This window comes from Balaenoptera borealis (assembly GCF_965194805.1).
Source record: "Balaenoptera borealis genome assembly, chromosome: 1".
Lineage (NCBI taxonomy): Eukaryota > Metazoa > Chordata > Mammalia > Artiodactyla > Balaenopteridae > Balaenoptera > Balaenoptera borealis.
In genome coordinates, this window is record NC_138860.1 from 122,909,364 (window position 1) to 122,930,555 (window position 21,192).

General features: G+C 33.4%; 1 protein-coding gene across 8 annotated transcripts in view; it reads right to left on the bottom strand.

Annotated features, from left to right (window-relative positions):
- Window positions 1–21,192, bottom strand: part of ADGRL2 (adhesion G protein-coupled receptor L2) — a 266,791-nt gene that overhangs the window by 36,836 nt on the left and 208,763 nt on the right. For all 8 annotated transcript variants that reach the window (XM_082354785.1, XM_082354786.1, XM_082354792.1 and 5 more), the window contains 6 exons: window positions 16,416–16,525; window positions 9,546–10,346; window positions 3,212–3,502; window positions 2,555–2,658; window positions 1,520–1,705; window positions 668–706 (listed from right to left, as the gene is read on the bottom strand). In XM_082354785.1, the coding sequence (XP_082210911.1) occupies window positions 668–706; window positions 1,520–1,705; window positions 2,555–2,658; window positions 3,212–3,502; window positions 9,546–10,346; window positions 16,416–16,525 (1,531 nt within the window). The remainder of the gene's footprint in view (window positions 1–667; window positions 707–1,519; window positions 1,706–2,554; window positions 2,659–3,211; window positions 3,503–9,545; window positions 10,347–16,415; window positions 16,526–21,192) is intronic.

A 21,192-nucleotide genomic window follows, 5' to 3' on the forward strand; every position in this document is an offset into this window, starting at 1 on the left:
ACTGTTAGCCTCACCATGTTTCCTATTTTACTTGGATATACTAGTGAGAAAATCTGGCTGCAGTGGACGAGGATTCTGAGCCAAACAGTGGCTTTCTGTTTCTATCATCTCGATAAAAACAACAGATAACATTTATCGAGAGCACTGTCACATTATTTATGTTTTATTTCTAGTAACCCATTCCCATATCAACCTGATTCTAGAAATGACTCCAAAAAATTTCAAGACAAAGCCTATTTTATTTAAGAGTACACCGAAGAGATAAGAAAGCAGTGACTTTTTCATGCACATACATTATGACTACACAGTCTTTGATATGATAAACTGCCAAGAATATATCATAGCTGTTTTCCTCAAGTTGTTTTTTAATCCACAGAGATGACAACAGGAAATAATGAGACTTTATGATTACTTTCCAATTCAGAGGATATTTCATTAAAATTCTTGTATGTTTGGATGAATGGAAAAACAGCAAAAATTATAAAAATAAATTATTTGCTTATTCTGAGAGTAATATACCTGTGAAAAGCCAACATTTGTACAGCTGATATGGGGCACATTATATAATTATCAAAGACTGAAACACATTGGATCATGCAGCAAGATGATAAAGCGTAGCAGGTAGCTGAAGAAGGGAGAAAGCAGGGTGACAGCATAGGAGAGATACCTTAAGGTAAGCCCTGCATGTCTTCTCTCGTTTTTGGAGCTTTTTAGTAAAAGAAAAGAAAATCAGGTTAGATTTTTATCTGTTGAAAATTGAGGAAAGAAGAAATCCTCAAAAATTAAGCTGGTGGTCCTGAGCTCAGCGTTTATTATGTACCATAATCCTCTGGATTTTTGTGAGTCTATACTGATTGCCAAGATTGTGTATTCAGTTTTCAGCTGTATTTTACTAAACATGATAATCCAAAGTATCTTGATAAACCTAGAGACAAAGTATGTGATGAAAAGGAAGAAAAAAAACCATAAAACCATTTTAGCCACAGATTTCAGATTCATATGAATTTCATATAAACACTTTATAGTATGGTTAAAATAGCTATCAAATTTTTGTCAAGGTAGGAAAAATTAGTAGCACTAACACACCATACTCCTAGCAAAGGAAACTTGTCCTTCTCTCAAAACCTACCACTGAAAACAGTATTTCAGTGGCTAACATTCCTATACGCATCACAATTTTCTTACAATCACAAGAGTTGACTGTATTAGTATATGAGTTGTATAACACAATCTCTCCTAGTGCGCCTTCCAAAGTGAGGGTACTGACCACAACCAGGCAAATGAAGTCTACCACCAACTAAAATCTCCCTCAGGTAATTAGCGTCATTTGGAGGGTGGGGATGGGTGTGCACGTTGCTCCTTTCCCAACTATAATTCTTTCTTGAGATATGAACCAAATTAGAAGTTCTGTTTCTATGCGTACGTCAAGGGGGCCAAAAGTTAGGCGGTCAAGTGCTGGAAGAATCCAGAGCAGCCATACAAAACATCTAATTGAAAATAACAGAAAATTTCTACCTACCTTGTTGTAACTCCGTCCAGCTGAATCCTTTTCACTAGGTTTCAGTTCCTGCAGCTGCGCATCAAGAATGTCCACCAACTGCTCCATCAACCTCACTGAAGAACTCACGTCCCCAGCAAACACTGGCCCTTTGGTATGTTTCGCCAGTTCATTGGCAAGGCTAGCAGCGTTTTCTCCACTTCTGATCTGAAATGACAGTTTATATTATCTCAGTAAGATTTCTTGTTCTGTTTGTGGCTTCTTGTTCTTTTCCCAAGTATCTCTGTTGTGGGGAGAAAAATATTTGCAAATATGTCAAATTCTGCAACTGAGACCAATAACTTTCTCTTCATTTCAGATGATTAAAGGTTCTGAGATCCTCAGAAAGACATACTTAATCAGACATTTTAAAGAAACAAAAGGGAAAAAAATCAGAAATCCTTTAAAAAAATTTTGAGATAGTTCTCTCATTTCACTGCAACCATTTAAAACTGCTATTTAAAAATCTTACTTATTTATTCCAATGATCCAGAAATTTAAGTGAGAATGTAATCAATATAATACTGAGGGCTATTATCCACTGCTTGCATTTTAGAAAGGTAGATGGTGAAGGAGAAACTAAAATGTCACTGCATTACACTGTAATATTAAAGTTACTAATGCTTTTTAAAGTCATTTTTACTTATTCTATCATAATCATCTGCAATATGAACATCTGCTTGCATTCTGTGGATTCAGTTGCAAATTAATGACATCTGATTTATTAGGCCAATACACTATTTGTCTCACAAACATCAAAAGAAACAGAACAAACTAAATATGAATGAAATTAAGCAAGTATGTACTCATTAAAAAGCTTAACATAGAAAACAGCATGCCCTAAAACATATGTAACTTTGAATAAATAGTTTACAGACAAAGCTATGCATAATTTTTTACTTTTACACTGAACAAAGAGCAACGAAGCTGGTTTTAACATACAAAGCTAAATTATTTATGTTAGAAGTTAAAGCCCTTAATCACCAATGTGTATCATATTAAAAGGTTCCAACCAACCTTCTGAGCCAGCTGATTTACCCAGTGTGAGGTACAGTTGCTAAGATCAGGGCCCCTAGGGTTCCATGTTCCAGTGGAAAGCATGCAGAGATACGAGGCGGTTCCTACAACAGATGTAGAAAGCAACAGTGAAATTGAAACCATTTTTTCTGCATGCATTCGGGAAATCAGCTATGATGATCCTACTCCGTGTGTTAAATTTTGAATAAACATTAATGGAAGTAGTTGACAATAACTGATGAAAAGTAGGGTATAATGCAGACTATAAACAGTCAATATAAAGTCAGCACAGAAATATCAGACATTTACAGCAAACAAACAAAAAGCCCTTGATTTTCTTGGGACTCATCCAAAATGATACATTGCAATGAGAAAGACAGCTGTAAGGAAGCCTCACTAGAGAATCCATGGGCAAAAATCTCAGGCTTGACCTAGGTCTTTAAGAGGGAGAGGTAATTCAGTGCCTGACCTTAAATGACTTTTACAGTTTAAAAATCTTTAAGTTGTCTACATGTGCCCTATTACCAAAGTAACAAAAATAACCATGAAGTTAGCTATTGTAAATATCTCTTTCCTCAAATAAAATCACTCCTGTGTAATTCAGAACCTACTTAAAATAAGTTTTAAAATGTATTTATAGTATTTGACAGGAAATACCTCTCGTTCCCTTGGGACATGGTCGCTCAACCATCATTCCCCTTTGTGTCTGAGGCCACCTTATCCCCCTTGCGTCTAATGCTTCACAGAATCTCTCTGGCAGGGGAAAAATATTTGTGACAGGAGGAATTTTGGTTGTAGAAACTGCTGGAGGTGGTTTTGTCCCTTTGCTTCCTTCCTGAGATCCAGCTACAGTTGTGCTCATGGGGCCTTTCTGTGAAGTGCTCGTGGTTGATACTGTGGTTTTGAACATCTCAGCTGAAGAAGTTACTGTCACAGCTGTGGTAGGCACTATGGAAAGAAGACGAGGATGTTAATCTCAAACACACACTTGCACTCGTATGTGAACGCGTGAGCACACACACACACACAAAACCCCTACCCATCCAACTACCCCAACACCAACAGAATGAGAAATCAATGAGAATATCCGTAGGGTGGGAGGAAGACTAAATCTCTTCATTTATTCCAATTTATTCATATTGTTGGCTAAGCGATGGCAGTTTAGGATTTACCATAGATTTTGCTCTATGACTCTAATTGTGCTAGGCTTACTTCTCAATGAAATATTTGATAATAAATTTTATGTACAATTTCATCATATATCATGTAACAGGAAATGAAGGACAGTTTCATACAGAAAATTTCAATGTACATATCAAATACATTATGTCATATCAAATACATAATTTAGAAAAATCCGTTTCTTATTCTTAAATTCATACGCTGAAACAATAAAATTCAAAGTATCAGCGCAAGTCTAACCATTACATATAATTAGGACAACAGAAAATTTCAAGTCACCCACTCTGCATCTTGCAGGAAAACAAATACTGTAACATCTTTCCACCCAGCAGCCATTCTTGCTTGAGAGGTTTTTGAGCATGCCTGATTAGATCCAAACAGAAGATAAGCTGGGCTTGCTTGTGCTGTTTCAGTAAGGAAACATCTGAGGCTTCCACATTTTTACTTTTGAAGACACAGGTATGAAAAAGAAACTAGCTCTGGTCAGAGGTTGCAATGTAATCTCACATCAAGATAACGGGTTCGATCAAATAATGCCTTATTTGAAAACAACCCTACATATCCTATTGACCCTTAACAGAGAGTAGAAAAGAATTTAAAAATATAAAAGTGGATTTAAAAGTAAAAATTTTAAAAGAAAACAATTTTAAGGTTATTTTGGACTTCCAACATTACTTTTAAACTGTTAAATCCACTAGGTTAAAATAATAATGGAGCTTAATGTTTCCTTCATTAATTAACACTTAATTAGTTTAAAAAAACAACAAAAATTCTGTCGGTAAAACTTTAATGGCACCATTTAAAATCTATTAGGTGATCACACTATAGTTTTATCAACATTTAGATTACTGGCTCTTAAGACCTTATAAATATGATGCCTTAAATTTAAATTGAGTAGAGCAAACTAAAAATAACTATTATTAAAAATAATCGTATAAAACATTAACTTACTTTATGGCTTTGCTATACATAAGAAACAAGCTAGAACATTAAAACTTCTTGGAAAACAAGTTCATATTATCACTGATAATATTAAGCTCTGGTCCATAAGTAGTTTACATAATTCTGACTCTATGACAGAGTATGCTAAGTTTATCAGAAAAAGTAATGTGCACTTGTTTCTAGTTCTTTAGTAGTGAGAAACTACTTCTTGTTATCAGTAAGTGCAAGACACACTTTTTACACCCTTTTTTCATTCTATCACAAGAGAAACTTCTTAAGCTATGTATTATTTCCAGGGCATCAGTTACTGGCCATATGAGAGAAGCCTGTGTACGTTAGCCAAGCATCATGCCTAGCCAGCTGCTGCAGAAACCTATTCAAACCTGTTTATCTTTTTCTGTAAAGCGCTTCCCTGACATCCTGTTAAACCTCGTAATTTTCTTTTGATTACAGTGCAGCCAGGCTTTCAGTGCTTTCTCAATTAACATTTGTCAAAAGCATCACAATCTTTTGCAGAAGTGTCAAGTGAATGCTGCTGAATGAAATCTAAAAGCCGGGGGGGACAGGGTGAGGGGGGGGATTCGGAGCAAAGAGAAAAGGGCAGAGCAAAATGGTTTAGTGCTACACCTTCTGATGTATCCCTTGACACTGTGCTAATTCGTACATATTTAATCACTGAAATACGTATTAACTATACTACAATTAGTGCTCTGTTTGCTGAGCATCAGTAAAGATTCCTAACAAGTGAGTGAAGGTAGGCAATAAAATGACTTTTATTAAATGCACAAAATTTCATGCAACATTCTATACCCTATTTGCATGTGTCATTGATAACTTTCATACCTTTTTACCTTTTGTTCATCAAAAGAAGTTTAAAGGGAAGCAAAACATTCTTCAAAGGTAAATCAATGAAATATTGGGGTATCATGAAAATAAACATGAACGTCAACTTTACGTGGCAAAATGAAACCCTTTAGGAGGACAACTATAAGATTTTGCAAGGCCAAAGTTTAACAACTTCAAGCAAAGCATTTTTTTCTAATGTTGAAGCTAGAAATGAAGAGGTATTTCTAAAAGTTAATATTTCTTTCCTTAGGTGAAGACATTCCTTAGGTGAAGACAGGACGCAACAGGGCATCCCATGATGATAAAAGCTTACACTTATTCAGCATTTATGTACCAGATGCTATGCTAATCACCATTCATGGATCATCAGATCATCTTATTTGATCCTTACCACAACCCCATGAAGTAGGCACTAGGATTATCTTCCTTTTACAAAAGAGAAGACTGAGCCATGGAGGAAGTTAAGCAATTTGTTCAGGTTCACTTGTCCATACTCTTAAATATTATGATCTTACTTTTCTAGGTAAAAGATTTTCAGAGACTCTGGGAAAGTATGGCACCCTACAAAGCAATTTGCCCTTATTTTGGAGCATTTGACACTGTGTTCTGCGTAAATCTTTAAAAGAAGAAAAAATGTGGGAACGTAAGATACTGAAGCAATAAAAAGTTTCATAATGAACCATATGTGGCAAAAGGCTCAAAACTCAAGAATATCCTATAAATGGTAACAGAAAACATGGCAACTCACAATAGACTTATATCATAAATCTAAACCCTACTTTACAGAGCCTGTCCCACAGTTATCAGGTGCCATATCAAACACACAGATTTAATGACTTAACATTCTACCTACCATTTATTATTTGAGTACAGAGACCTAGAAACGGTGCCAATAATGCTAATAAACATATTTAATAGGTACCCATGAAAATTTCAACAAACACATACAGAATGGTTCCATTTACTATGACAGTATTTACTAAGAACTTGCTAATTATCAACAGCTTTTTCCTGTGTGAAAAGATTTTAAGGACAATATGGGTGGTTATTTCCCTCTTCCAAGTCCCCAAACTCACCCATTATTCACTGAATGAAGTCCAATTACAGTTAGTCTGTAGCCTGGTAAGGCAAAACTGCAGATTTATTAAATTTACCCTTATTCGATGTCTAAAAACACTGATCATCTTTTAATTAGCATCCATTATCAGTGGGAAGATGTTTTAAGAAATATGTATTCTATGCTAAACACTTCCTAAGTAATAGACCTAACTGGCTCTCTTGATAAAAAATTTCCCTCATGTTGTTTAAGTGTCATACTTCATTATTACTCTAAGACAGATATTCAGAAACTGTCAAAACTCAAGACACAATATTTTTCAATAATGTTTGGGATATCACATCTGAAGACAGATAAAGTAAATATATAAATCAATTCAGATTAAGACATAGAAAAGAGTTAATATATGACTGAAATGGGATTTTTCTAAGCCCATTTTATAGAGAAAGAAAGTAAAAACAGACCTAGTTCAAGGAAATGGAGCAAATTAACTATGCAGAGATCACAAAAAGCTAAAAATGTAAAGAAAAAAAGAAAGATGTATTTGAAAACATTATCAAGGCCAAGCAATAATATACTTGTGCTGTTAGGAATGAAAGGCTTGGATTTATAAATGGGGAAAAGTATTGAAGCTAATACAGTGTGGAACAGTCCACAATGAAAAATTATCCGTTTTACAGCACAATGTACACTTCAGCTATATACATGGTAGCAAAGCCAGTACATGAGACTTGCTGACAGTGGCTTACTGGTTTGACCTAAGTGTATGAGCCACAATAGTTCTGCAATGCCCCATCTACATGCAGTTAGATAACAGCACATATCTTAGATGAGCGAGACAGGAGTCTCTCCAAAAGCATTTGAAGATAAATTATAAAGAACACGTGAATAAGATAATACAATTCAAACATCAGCAAGAAATTTAGGTCAGATAAAACTTTTTACCACTAAGGGTTTAATAAGGGGTCAATACGAATTTTCACTTTCTGAGAATATATAAGAATGGTTAACTATTTTGGATAACACAACACAGCTGTAGGAATGCAGTTACCACATATGGCTAAGTTTCTCATTTTCGAAGCTGGTAACTGTTTTTTCCAAAAAGCACCCAAATTATCAAAGATTCTTTCATCTGAAATGGATCAAGTTATTTACTAGAACATAAGCCACATGTGGAAAATGACATTATTACTCATCTTGTATTTCATGAAGTACTCTGTGACAAGCAGGGAGGCAATGATTCCTTGTTGAGCTGCATCTGTACTCAACTTTAGGTGCTGCCTGATTATGAATTTACATTTTTAAAATTTATTTTCTTTTTTTTTCTAATGGAGGGAAAGAGATTTACTGCTACCCAAGATAAATTTAACAGCTGTGAGGGTAATACAGGTTACAAAAAAGATTAACACATGTATCTCCACAGTGTCAAATTTTGTCGATTACTGACCTTTTGCCTTTTACAAACCTATAGGATAAAGGAGAAGCATAGTACTAGCGTTTAGAAAAACAACTGAGATATAGGAACCATCCCAAATTGCTGGCCTCAAGAGAAAAAAGATAGGTCTGAATTCAAAAATAAAGAATACTAAGATACTATCAACAAAGATTTTTATGTCTTAACAGATTTCATTGTTGAAAGTTTAACAATGGGACATTGCTACAACTTTAACCCAACAAATTCTAGACATACATGAATTAGAGGAAAGGGGGGCTTATACTAAGTCATATGTCATTATTGCCCTTATGTTAAGAAGAAAAATCACATATTTTTGTATTCTATAACTCAAATTAGAAATTCAATTACAAAAGGCTTCTGCTTTTGAGGTCCTAACCCTATGACGATATTTAGAACTTAGTAACATTATACCCTAAACTATGTGTGGGTATATGTAATTGTGTTTAAGTATGTGAATGTATACTGCTTTAACAGAAGAAAAAGATATTAATTTATGTTCCACCTTGTTGAAGAGATTGATTTAGTCACTCCAAGGAACATTCTGGCTCCTACAATTTTGAAGTAACTCAATGATGTGAAAATTCTAATTAACTCAGAAAACTGAAATAATTCAGATCTTTAAAACACAAAGATTATTGCTCAAATAGAAAAGACATAATAAGTGCAAGCTCTATAATAATATATTAAGAGGTCATTCTTTTATCATGAGTATGAGGTAATCTTCTTTTAATGAAATATTCAAAACTTCATTTACCCTCAAAAATTGTTCACTGCAGAACTGAATTAACTTGCTAAACTAACATATACTTCCAAAGATTTATTAAGTAATGATCCTCCATAAAGATACCTAAAGAGAACACAAATCAAAAAATGCTAGCGGATTTGTCTTCATAAATCAACACTTGGGATCATTTAATGCTTAGTCCATGTGTAACAGTTAAAGTCACAGAAATACTGACCTAAAACGGTCACAAATTTATTGGGAAATAAAAATGTGTTATTTTACACGATGATCTAGTAAGATGTTGGATGACTCCTTCTCCTACCCAGAGAGCAGAGGCCAAAACTTCAGAATACTTATGCCTGACATTGTATATCAAGCCTAGCAATTCTCCTGGGACTTCCTAACAAAAATTTCCTTTAACCACTGGCGCCAAGAAGTTAAAAGGTCTGCACATAGATTATAATCAATTCAGAAGTCAGGTAGAAAAAACACACAAAGCTAACAGGTTTGTAGTGGGCATTACATTTTTAGCAATGAAAATCTAAACTAACCAAGGATGCTACAATTTTTTGAAACCAATATGTAAACGAAGAAATTCAGAAAAAGAAAATGGACCAATATAAGGCTAAAATGTACACAGTATGTGACAATTTGAAATGCCACAATATTATCAATTGCCCTTGAACTATGAAAAGGGAAAGAAAATAAATAGGAAAAAAATTAAGAAGTCTTAAAAATAAACTGTTCATAAAAGATATAAGCATTAGCAAGCAAACATTCTTACCTTGGGCAGGATCAGGTGGACCAAACTCCAGAGAATATCGTAAAATGAAGTTATTGTTCCACACGTAGAGTTGGTTATCTCTTGGATTGTAATCCACTGCAGCAATATACTGATACTGGTTGGGGAAGGGAACATCTACATATTCTCCTCGGTTTAATCGGGTATTGTAAATATAATCAATTGCATTCTTGCCTGTTTCACTCTCATTGTCTTGATAAACTGACCTGACCACATAAAGGACTCCACAGATCATAAAAGCATTTGATGCAGCTCGTTTGTCATACACAGTCTCCCACGTTGCTTCAAAGCGAAGAGTGTATGGATTCAGTTGGCTAATAACTATCATTCCATTGTTCTGTTCAGTGGCATAAATGACCCATAAGCCATTTTCATCAACTGCTAGGTCAATATCAGTTTTTCCTCCCCATCTATATGGTGAGGTATCATGATAGTTAGCATAGTTAATTATGGCCTCTCCACTCTTAATTCTAGTCCTCAAGTCAAATTTCACAATATTCCTCGTTCTTTCTTTGTTAAAGAAGACAGCACCATCATATACCACAAATCCAGTACCATCTACTCGATTTGGAAGTTTGTATGTTGTTGTTTGGCGACTGTTTTGGAAATCTTCTAAAGAAGCATATTCTATTAAAGTATCGGTACGATATGGAGTCCAGGGCATGAAATAAATTTTATCTGCAGCCTGAAGAGGGTCCTTGCACCAAGCACCTGCCTTTTGTTCAGCTTCATATATACATGGTGAATCCACAATTGCTTTCAAGGTCCCAGGGCACACAAAAACTAACAGTCACAGAGAAAAGACAAGAATTAAGCAAAGTTAAAAGACTATACAGGCAAACGCAAGTTTTAATGATCATAGACCAAAAGAGAAAAATTCACTCTATTAGCATTCAATTTTACCGGAAATTATACTTAATACGAGTACTACCTTTCTTTCCTCAAGTTACCATAATTGATGTACCAGCATACAAAGCGGCTGGGGTTTATTTTCACAAATACAAACCTAAGTTTAAGATCATTCATGATTGAGCTAACAATGTACATTTTTGCTATGTGTTTTTATCTTATAATTCGGTAATTTATGCTTTAAAACTCTGAGCTTTGTACATAAGGGTGATCAAAGTACTTTTAGACCAAACTTTGTACCCTCCCTTCCTTAGCCCATTTATAAGCCCCCGAAAGCAGAACACCAAAATTAAGCAAATAAAACAAACCCAATGTGAAGGCTTATTTAGAACGTCTATGGAACTCAGACTGAAAACAAAAGTGCTTCAATTGAAGGAACATAAATATTCGGAAAATGCAATTAGAAGCAGAGAAAAGTAAATACGAGGAAAGGACTGATGAAACGACCAGGAGACCCTGTAACCATGGCATGCTATGGAGAGGGTTCTGGAAGCCAGGCAAGATGACACTTTAATAATAAAATATCCAAGGGTATCAGAAAAAGAGATAAAGAGTGAAAAGAAACAGAGAAAGGACAGCTCCCCCTCGCCGACTTCAGAAATTTTACCCTGTCACCAGATTTAGCGGTCATATAATTTCACTGTAAACAGTCGACTTCTTTATGAGGTGCATTTATGAGATCCTGCTGATTATATATTAATGTCAGGAGTGTTGTAGGGGAAGGGAAGGGAGAAGGTTACATCCATAAGGCACATAACAGGGAGCTGGGGTTCAAACTGTATACATTATTTACCTTTTTGCTCCACTTCTATTTTAAGCATCGGAAGAAAACAAAAAAGTGCAAGGAAAAAAGAAAAAAGATTAAAATAAATTGACAGTCTAAGATTGAATTCGTAATAGATGCTAAATATAGGAAGAATAAGAGCTGCACTACTTTGGATAAAGAGAAACACAACAGGAAAACCTAGCAGGAGAAAAGATACTAAAGTTACATAAAAGAACATGGATCAATCATTTCAGTAGATTAAGGAGGCAATACAAATATGTTGGCATGTTGCTTCACTTAGTGTACCTGAATAAATAATGAAACTCTTCACTAATGCATGGTGTACATAACTCTTGCCTTTCCCAAGTCACTCAGCATTCTTATCAAGTTTTACTTTAAATAGGTAGGCTATAGACACAGATGCATGCATAGGTGTATCATCCCCATTTATCTTATCATGCGAACTCATTATTAAGCTGACTAAAATTAGGTAAGCATAACAACAGGGAAATATATTTATAAACATGGCAACTCAATTTTGAAGCTCAGGTCAAAGCTAATGAATACTGATATTGTTACATTTTTTCAAAGACACTTATGTAAGAAGAAATATATAATTATGCATCTCAGTACGTTTCAATTTTTTTCTATTAAATTTTCTGTTTCTAGAAAAATCTATCTTAACTATAAAGAATCTGCCTCCTTTTCAGGAATATACAAGCCTCCCCCTTTACCCCAATAGTTATTTTGAAGTGTAGGCTAAGGTAGTACCTTTCTTCCCCACTAATAATTAGGAAATTTACTTATTTACATTTATATATACTTTATATTATAAAATCCTTATTAAATTCTCTACATCACATATCTCAAACTTGTAATATAAAGTCTATTAAAAAAAAGTAAGCAAAATACATACAAGGAAAAAGCAAGCACAGTAGGCAAGGAGAAAAAGGAAGAAAGAATTATGGTTAGCTTATTATGACATTGTCTACCATCATCAATTTACACAAAAGCAAGCTAGCATGCAACAACAATCATACCAAGCATTCAAAGCAAATACCTTGATTCCACAGACCCCATAAAAGGTAAATGCTTTCATAAAACAAACCTGATTAGTAGAGTTATAGGAGAAAAAAATCCTCCCTCCAAGAAGTTTAAAGAAATGGATTATGCAGTTAGGAAGTATGCTATGTAAGATTCTCACTGGTAAATCGTATTCTAATAATTACAAACCATAAAATACTATTTTAGATTTTGTATGTAGGTTTTGAAGTATGTTGCCTGAATTTCATAAAGTGACCAGACTAATGTCTGTGATTCTCCCTCTTCCCTTATTAAAATGCATTAGGGTGTGCTAATACTGTATCTCCAAACTGACTACTCAAAGATACTGTAGTTGCACATTTCATTAAGATGCCTTAGCTTGATTAATTTTTTTAAATTATGATAATTCATCAAGATTAAATACTGACCTCCTGAAATACCTTAGGGAGAAACATATCACACAAATATTTTTGCCATAGGAAACCTTCCACATTAAGACACCACCTCCTCTGTCCAACTTGGTCTATTTAACCACTTTCAGGAAACATACTTGCTCTATTAATGCGTAAACCTGACTACATCCAGTAAAAAGGAAATTCAGTGTTACTGACATGGAACAATTCTTTTTTATAAACCACTGGTCCTAAAATTACTGCTCAGTGAAGAGCAATATTATACCTGCTTAGAATCAATAAAGGAAGGGCATGGTGGGAAAATGAGGATAAAATAAATCATTAGTGTTGAGTCTGCTCAGACTATCTTTATACACAGCTACATTCTTCATTTTTAGGAAAGGATGATTTTACTGAAATACATCAATTAAATGCAAAGATGGGAATAATACATTTTAAAATATGTTACGCATTTAAAACAGAACTTAAAACAAGTTCAATAAAGAATGTAGAAAATATATTTTGTTTTCTATTAATTGAAAATGGCTGGGTTTTATTATTTGATACATTAAAATGACAGTGAAGTTACTGAGCAAAATATTAAATAGGGATGACTTCATTTACGATTTAACTATTATATTTATATTAAAGAAAATAAAATGGATATATATTGTATATAATTTATAATTCTAATGAAAACTGAGAAGTAACATTCAAATGTAAAAGTAAAAAAAAAAATTAAATAAAACTTTTGATGATTGATGAAGTGCATAAAATATGGATATTCAAAACAAAAGACCTTACATTATGATTTTTATGACAACCCAAAGGATATATATCTGTCAAATCAGCCAAAATTCTCTCAACCGAGAAAAATATAAAAATACAATCAAATTAATGAAATTAGCATTCTTCATCACAAATACATATTGCAACTTGTCTTAAGAGACTGTATGAATTAATTCATAACAATACATTTACTATGCTATAGAACAAACATAAATACGTGACCCACTAACATCAGTGAAGGACACGGTTATGCAAGACAAGAGATCGACCCAAACAAACTAAAGCCTACATACTCTGTATCTGAAGTGACACACTATTTCATTTTGAATAATCTTATGTTTATTCATTAACAATGATTCAATCAATAGTAAAAGTGTTTTTTTCTCATAAAATAAAACATAGCTGAATTTATGGTATAACTTTAATAACTTAATGATAATTTGAGATAAGAGGGTACAAAAATCAAACCAAATCACACCTGTAGGATATGGAAATTCTGATCTGATTACTCTCCTTTATCCTACAAGATCCTTATGACTTCTTTTAAACACACATTCATTCAATTACTAATCAAATATAATATATGTGCCTGTCTATAAACATACAAAGTTAAAAAAACAACAGCATTTATGATGGACTCTGTTGAGTAAATTTATTATAAAATTTTCAGAGATCATGGAAAATTTCTAAATTTTTTAAAAAATAAGTGGAAACAGTTTGGGATGGATATGCTCCTGAAGAATTTGCTCTGGATAGAAACTGGCATAAAGCCAGGTGGTAACAGACACATAATAAATGTTATCTGACAGTGACAGTTTTTATCAACTAAGTGTAAAAGGAGTATGCAAACATTACAAAGTACCAAAATACTATTAAAACAAGGGAAAAGTGAAAGCTAGACTCTTAAAATAAAAACAAGTATAAGAGATGGTTATAAAGGACAGAAGCATAAAGAAACAAAAGGAGAGGATAATGGGGAAAAGAGATTGAGAAGATACACAGTCCTAAATAAGATCAGAACAATCTAAAAAGATCCTTTCCATTAATTTTAATATTAGTGAAAATCATGCAATTTATAGTGTGTCACTACTGTACAGTATATAGGAATTATAATTACTTCTACTCTTTAGCAAGGAGTAGTTTAAAAAAGCCATAGACTTATTTCTGTCTCGTGCAAACATCTAGAAAGGTAACAGCAAATTAATTACCGGGTTTTTTTTTTAAGGACAAAAACTAAAAAGAACAAATACTTCTCTGAGTATAGCTATTTGCAAGTTTATTACACAATGTACATTACTTCTGGAGAACTGAAAAAGTAAATTTTTGAAAGTTAGATGTTCCAGAAGATATCCACATTTTCCTTTCTTGAACAGCGCAAGAAATAACTTAGAAGTCTGAAAATAATATTTTCTTAACACTGTTCTTGATCTATAGACTAGATTACAGGAACTGGCTCCAGAAAGACATAATTCTTGGCAGCTCTGACTGATTCCACTGTTTGGGAATGGATGCTGTATTCCTTTTCTAATTTGAGGACAGAAACCATACTAAATTCAACTGAAAGTGACTTTATGGAACAAAACTTTGGTTAGCTCAAAAGAATACAATGTTCCTCCAGTGGCACAGGAGAATGATTATGTAAGCCACCAACACTACACACAGGAGAAATGATATAAAGATCAGTGCACTCAGTAGGCTTCCAATCCTACAAATGGTATAGAAAATACTGAAAACATAAAAAGCCTCCATTTCACAGTAACACAACACAGAGCAGGGGTGAAAAGATAATCTGTGTTTGGCCTTTAACTGATACCCCACAAAAAGCCAATTTATCAAAACTGCGGGCAGAGAAGAGAGAGACAGTGCCTTCACAGGATGTGTAAGTATGTATTACAACCATACTGGGCATAGTATATCTATGTAAAATCAGCCCTTTGGTTTCAGAAATATTGATAGTTTGAACATACGAATCTAGCAGAACTAGTGATCTGGTTTTTGAGCTTCTGGAAAAAGCAATTTCATTATTAGTTTGAGTCCATCTTTTTTTAAGGAGGGAAGTCCTCTAAAGCAAATCATAAAATTGCTGCTAAAGAATTTTTAATTCAAATGCCTATGAATTAAGGTAGCATGACACGTTTATCCAATTTAAGAAGTAAAGAAGTCAAGAACAAAACCAAACAAATTACCTGATGAAAATTAAGTAATATACTTAATCTTTTTAATTGCCTAAAATGTTTTTTTCCTGTTGAAAATAAAGAATCCAATTCATAAGTATGAATTCTGAGATTAGGAGGAAAGCTACATAGAATTACAGTATTAGCGGAAGCCTACTTATGAAGTTCCCAACTGAATTTTAAATATTCCTCTAAAGGATAATACTAAAAATGGATGTTGCAAAATTAAAAATATGTGCAAGGCTTTGTTACGTTTGTTTTATTTAGTGTTAAGATTTAGTCACTGAATCTGGTAAAGGAGTACTCTCTTAAGGACAAGGGACAAAAAGGAAAGCACTTGCCTCAGTTCCTGCAATGGTAGCTTTCACCAGGCATTAAAGTTACCACAACAGCAGGTAGCCATTCAAGTAGTTCACGATTAAAACCGAAGTCAATTCCTTCTTTAGAAAACTGTGAGCCAAACCAATTTGTCAGCAACTGGTCTTGGGCAAAAGTACAGATTTCTATCTGCCCTACTGAATAGCTAATTCCAGTTTGTTTTCTGGAAAAACACTAGCCGTAAAAGCCAAACACTTAAGAACACAGACAGACACTTGGCCAGCATCACACTATGGCTTCCGTCCACATTTCATGAAACTAATTGGAGGCCCGAGTCTGTTAGTGCTCTGCATGCATAATAGTTTTGTAGGCCATAAACATATGCTTCTTTCACATGTGTCCTCTTTCAGCATCAACGAGGAATGCTGTGGAAAGTGAAAAATACAAGCTTCATACTTACTGTAAGGGACACATTCATATTGGACCTCAAGATATTTGTATGTGCCAGGACATGGATCAGGAAATACATCTGACCCAGTAACTACTATACACTGTGTTCGATTGTTGCACCTGGAAAACAAAACAAATCAAACTTGTGTAACAATAATGTATTTGTTTATTTTTACTAAAGAAATATAATAGAGAACTGATCCATATTTTCTTCAAGCAACTAGTACCATAAATTTAAAAATTCAACTGATATTAGGTTGCTGTAAAGAGTTACAAAAGTCCTATTTTCTTTATGTTGTGGTATTTCTGTATCATGGGTCACACTGAATTTTAACTGGAAATAAAAAGAAAATCACTAACAGTTCTCTATTCTTTTAGTATACATTTTAATTGGAATTTTTGACATGTTCAACATGTACTGAAAAAAAAGAAACTTACCTGGATACTCACCATAATATTTAAGAATTAAAATTGACTTTAAAATGGTACTGAACAAGAATGGAACTGAACAAAACAGAGTCATAAACTGAATAGCTTGAAAGTAAATTTTGACAACATACTGAAACAAAGGAAGAGCCAGGTTTTAAGCTTATCCTCTAAATCTAAAATTTTGTGTTAAGCGTTCTATTACAGGTACTTATACACTCTTGAATACCAGATACCAAGCTAATAGATCACACCTTCCATGCTATGGCCTGCATAAATGACAGAATGAATTTAAAGCATTTAGCATAGTGCGTGGTACATAATACTGAGTGTCTAAGCATTGTGTTACACTTACTATTTTCATAGAGCAATATGCTTATACTATCAACATGATATGACTATGAATTCGGTTTTTCTAAATTAGTACTCCCTGAAATACAACATTAAAAAGAATGTCACTAACATGATGCCTAGAATGTCCTATTTATTCCTATTGGAAGTATTTTCTTATTTTTGTGTTGTCATTAATTCATTGTCATTGAGATTATTAGAATTAAGTTAGAATTCCAGGCAAGATGATATTTATTTGAGTTCTATGAATTTGTCCAAATGATCCTGTTATAAGCTATATAAAGGCAAGAATCATTTCCTTTATATTTAACTTGATTACAACCCAATGGGATGTAATATTTTCAGGGTTATTATTGTATTTTCTGCTGGTATATAAATTAGGAAGACAAAGCAAGCAGAGCAAGAGCATTTTAACAAAATTTACTTGATAATTTGAATACCAGGCATTCTATAGTATATTAAATAACTAGACTATAGCATGGCAAATAAAGAATGAAAAAGTAGCCCAGTTTTTAGCACAACTAATTCACGGAGGGTGGAAGGAGAACTGTGTTAGAGAGGGGTAGGTATGTAAAGTCATGCACCTTAGAGCCACTTCAACTCAAACCAGGTTGATTCTTCCCTGTAGAGCAGCAAGACCTGAAAACTTTTATAGGATCAAACAGGTAAATTTTATAGGTCAAGGTATAATAAATGAACTTCAAATGGACATTTTAAATATTAAATAAATTATAACTAAAATTGTTTGTACAAATATGAAACTAATGATAACTTTTATCGTAATCTGTAATACCTTAATGCCATATTTTTTTAAACATACCATATAAAATAATTTTCAAAAGCACGAATAATGTAAACAATGCAGTGTCACATTCTTATGCAACATCATGTTTTACCCCCCTTATTCCGTATTTCTCTTAAATGGGTTCAATCATTTATAAAAATTTGCCAATGGTTCTCCATTTAGTGTAAATGAATTATTTTAACATGAATAGTGGAACAAATTTTATATCCTAAAATTTTAAACAGCAAATGGATTTAAGATTTCTCAGCAGACCAACGTCTATTGTTTGAACTAATGTTTCATTTTCTTCTTAAATTTTACAGTAACAAGAGTTCATTGCTTCTTTTTAAAGTTTCTTGATCTCAGGAATTCTCAGCTACTAACCTGGTCCCATCAAAAATTAAAAACTTTAATTTCCTTGCTTGTACTTATTCATGCCTACAAAGATCGTCCCTTTATCTCACCCTCACACTTCTCAGAAACAAAGAAATCTAAACTCCTTTGAGTTAGATATCCCTTTCACACACTCCTTCTATATATATTTTATAGCCACCAATGAAGCTCTGCCATGTTGTAAATGGTTTTAATATTTATTCAAAATATATTCATGGTAGAAATCCCATAAAACAACAATTCCAGCTGTGGAAAAAAACAAAACAAACAAACAAAAAAAACAATTCCACTCGTGAGTAAACTTTTCATATACTTCATCACCCTTCCCTTCCCATTGGAGCCTCCCTCCCCACTAAACCAGGAACAGGTGAGAGAGAAAGGGGAGTGTACTCAAGGTTGAAATAGACCAAGAGCACAAAGGACTTTGGACCAAGGTGAAGAAGGAAGTTGCTCAAAAGATTTGGAAATTTATATCATTTTTTCAAAACTAAAGAACATACTGACGATTTTCCAGGTTTCTTCCCACTGTAAGAGCAGATAAATAAATACGACTTTAAAATGGGATTTGAAATATCTTTTAGTCAATGTCACAGTATATTGGCAGGAAGTATACAAGGGATAAGTAGTCCTGTTTTCATTATATTTTGTTTGAAAGAAGACAAACACCATAAAATGAAAAATAACTGCTCATATTTACTCTTTTTCTGAACAACTCTGCATTAGTCACCTGACCACAATTACAAGTTCAAATTAATGTCAAAAGCAATTATAATAATTTATATCAACCACGTAATTTTTAAAATTTCTTTTAATAATCACATTGTACAATGCATTCACTCTAAGACAGCAAAAAGTATTAATTTTAGGTCTGTGTGCTTAAGTAAAATTGAAGGTAAAGAAACTTAATGGAGTTCCTGCAAATACAATTATAAAGATTTCTAGAATTCATGGCCTCTCAAGATGTCAAAAAGGTTCATTTTATATATCAGAAGTGCAAGAAATTAATCTTGAGGAAAAAAGGAATTTGGGTGCTAAAACAGTAAAGGGTCAGCAAGAAGAGGAACACAAAGGTATGAGAATATCAGATTTGCATACTAGTATCTTGATTCATGGATAAGAAAACCTAAAATTTTAGAGGACCAAATGATGGAAATTATTAAAAATACAGACTATGTAAATTCCTTTATGCAAGTAGCCTTAAGTTTCCAAATACAGAAAGTGTGAGGAAACTAGGGAAAAGGAAATACACAATGTGAGCTGTTAGTACTAAGAAAAATCTGAAACTTCCTTAACCAATACACTGCTGGTAAGGCTGTAAAACTGTAAACTGCTATCATTCAAGATGATAGGGAAATAGAAAGCAATTAGCCACAGAAGCAAAGTAAATTCCCACCAACCTCTCAGCTTCAAGTTTTCACTCTAATGAAAATAAAAAGTCACAACTAAGCCAAGAAAGGAAAGGCATTCAGTTGTTTGCATTCTAAGCCCTAAGCTCAGTTCCCCTCCTGAGTTTCTCTCTCTTCCTCCAGAAAAAAAAGATTTATCAGTTAAGGTATGGTTACATTAACAATTAAAGTATCAGTATATTTTAGTAATACCATGTGGATTCATGATGTTAAAAATTTATACTTTTCCTAAATGTGAAACATAAAAATTCAGTATAAATGAGAACAAGGCAGAAGAGGATAAATAGGGTTTTTTAAATAGGTGGACCTTTAATTATGACTTGAAGGAAATGCAATTACTGTTCATTATAAAGAAACATTTCAACTTCTAAATAATTGATTTTATTTTATTTGGTGTTTGTAAGGCTGCACAGATGAGTGAGGATAGTTAAAGCACTGGTTCTCAAAATGTGGTCCTCGGGCCAGCAGCCCCAGCATCAACTAGGAACTTGTTAGAAATTCATTCTCAGGTCCCACCCAAGACCAACAGCCTCAGAAACTCTGGAGGCTAGTACCCAGCAATCTGTGTTTTAACTAGCGCTGCTGATGATTCTGATTTATGAGGACCACTGGGTTAGAGACAGGTTTAGGTACTTTAGTAAAGAATAAATTATATATGAGAACACATGCTTTTACTCTATAAAGCTTAATAGAATACAAGTGAAATAGAAAAGCATTTAGTGATGACTATGATTTATGCAGCAAGTACATAATACAGCTTACAATGTTAACATATCTTCTCTTGCTAATTTTAATCATAAGAATCAAGGGTTTTAGTTGCTCTAATGTTGAGCCAGCAGGCTAGTTATTTATAAATTCCTAACCTGAGGGGTCTAAATAAGTACAATTTCTAAGTACATGTATACATCACATGTAAGCCCATTTTCAACAACAGAAGGAAAGTATAATCTTTTCCTAGCTAATGAAAATATCTAACACTAAACAAATCTGGAAATAAAATTTTGGCAAACTGTAAAAATATACTGTGTTCCCTAGAAGGAAGGTATCATTAAAAATAACAAACCAAAACAAGATCCACTATAATCATTGCAAATTTTTCTATAGTCAACCTTTGACTTATTTATTCAAATACATTTTAATAAAGTGGCTCAACTATAGGAAAACATTATACTATACAATTGTTTTTAGAAAGAACTCACGGGGCATAAAGGCAGCCCTTGCAAAAATTTACTTCTAAGCAATTTCTGGGATATGATGTATGATTTAATACCACCTACTAAGTTAATGTAAAACTACATACGCACTCAGTCTCAGATCTAAGTGTATGATCATTTTTAATATTCTAACCACATTTCCAAAAATTTCCAAGTTGGCATGTGTAGATAAAAGGCTAAACATTATTTTACATCGCTGGTTTAAAAGCACTA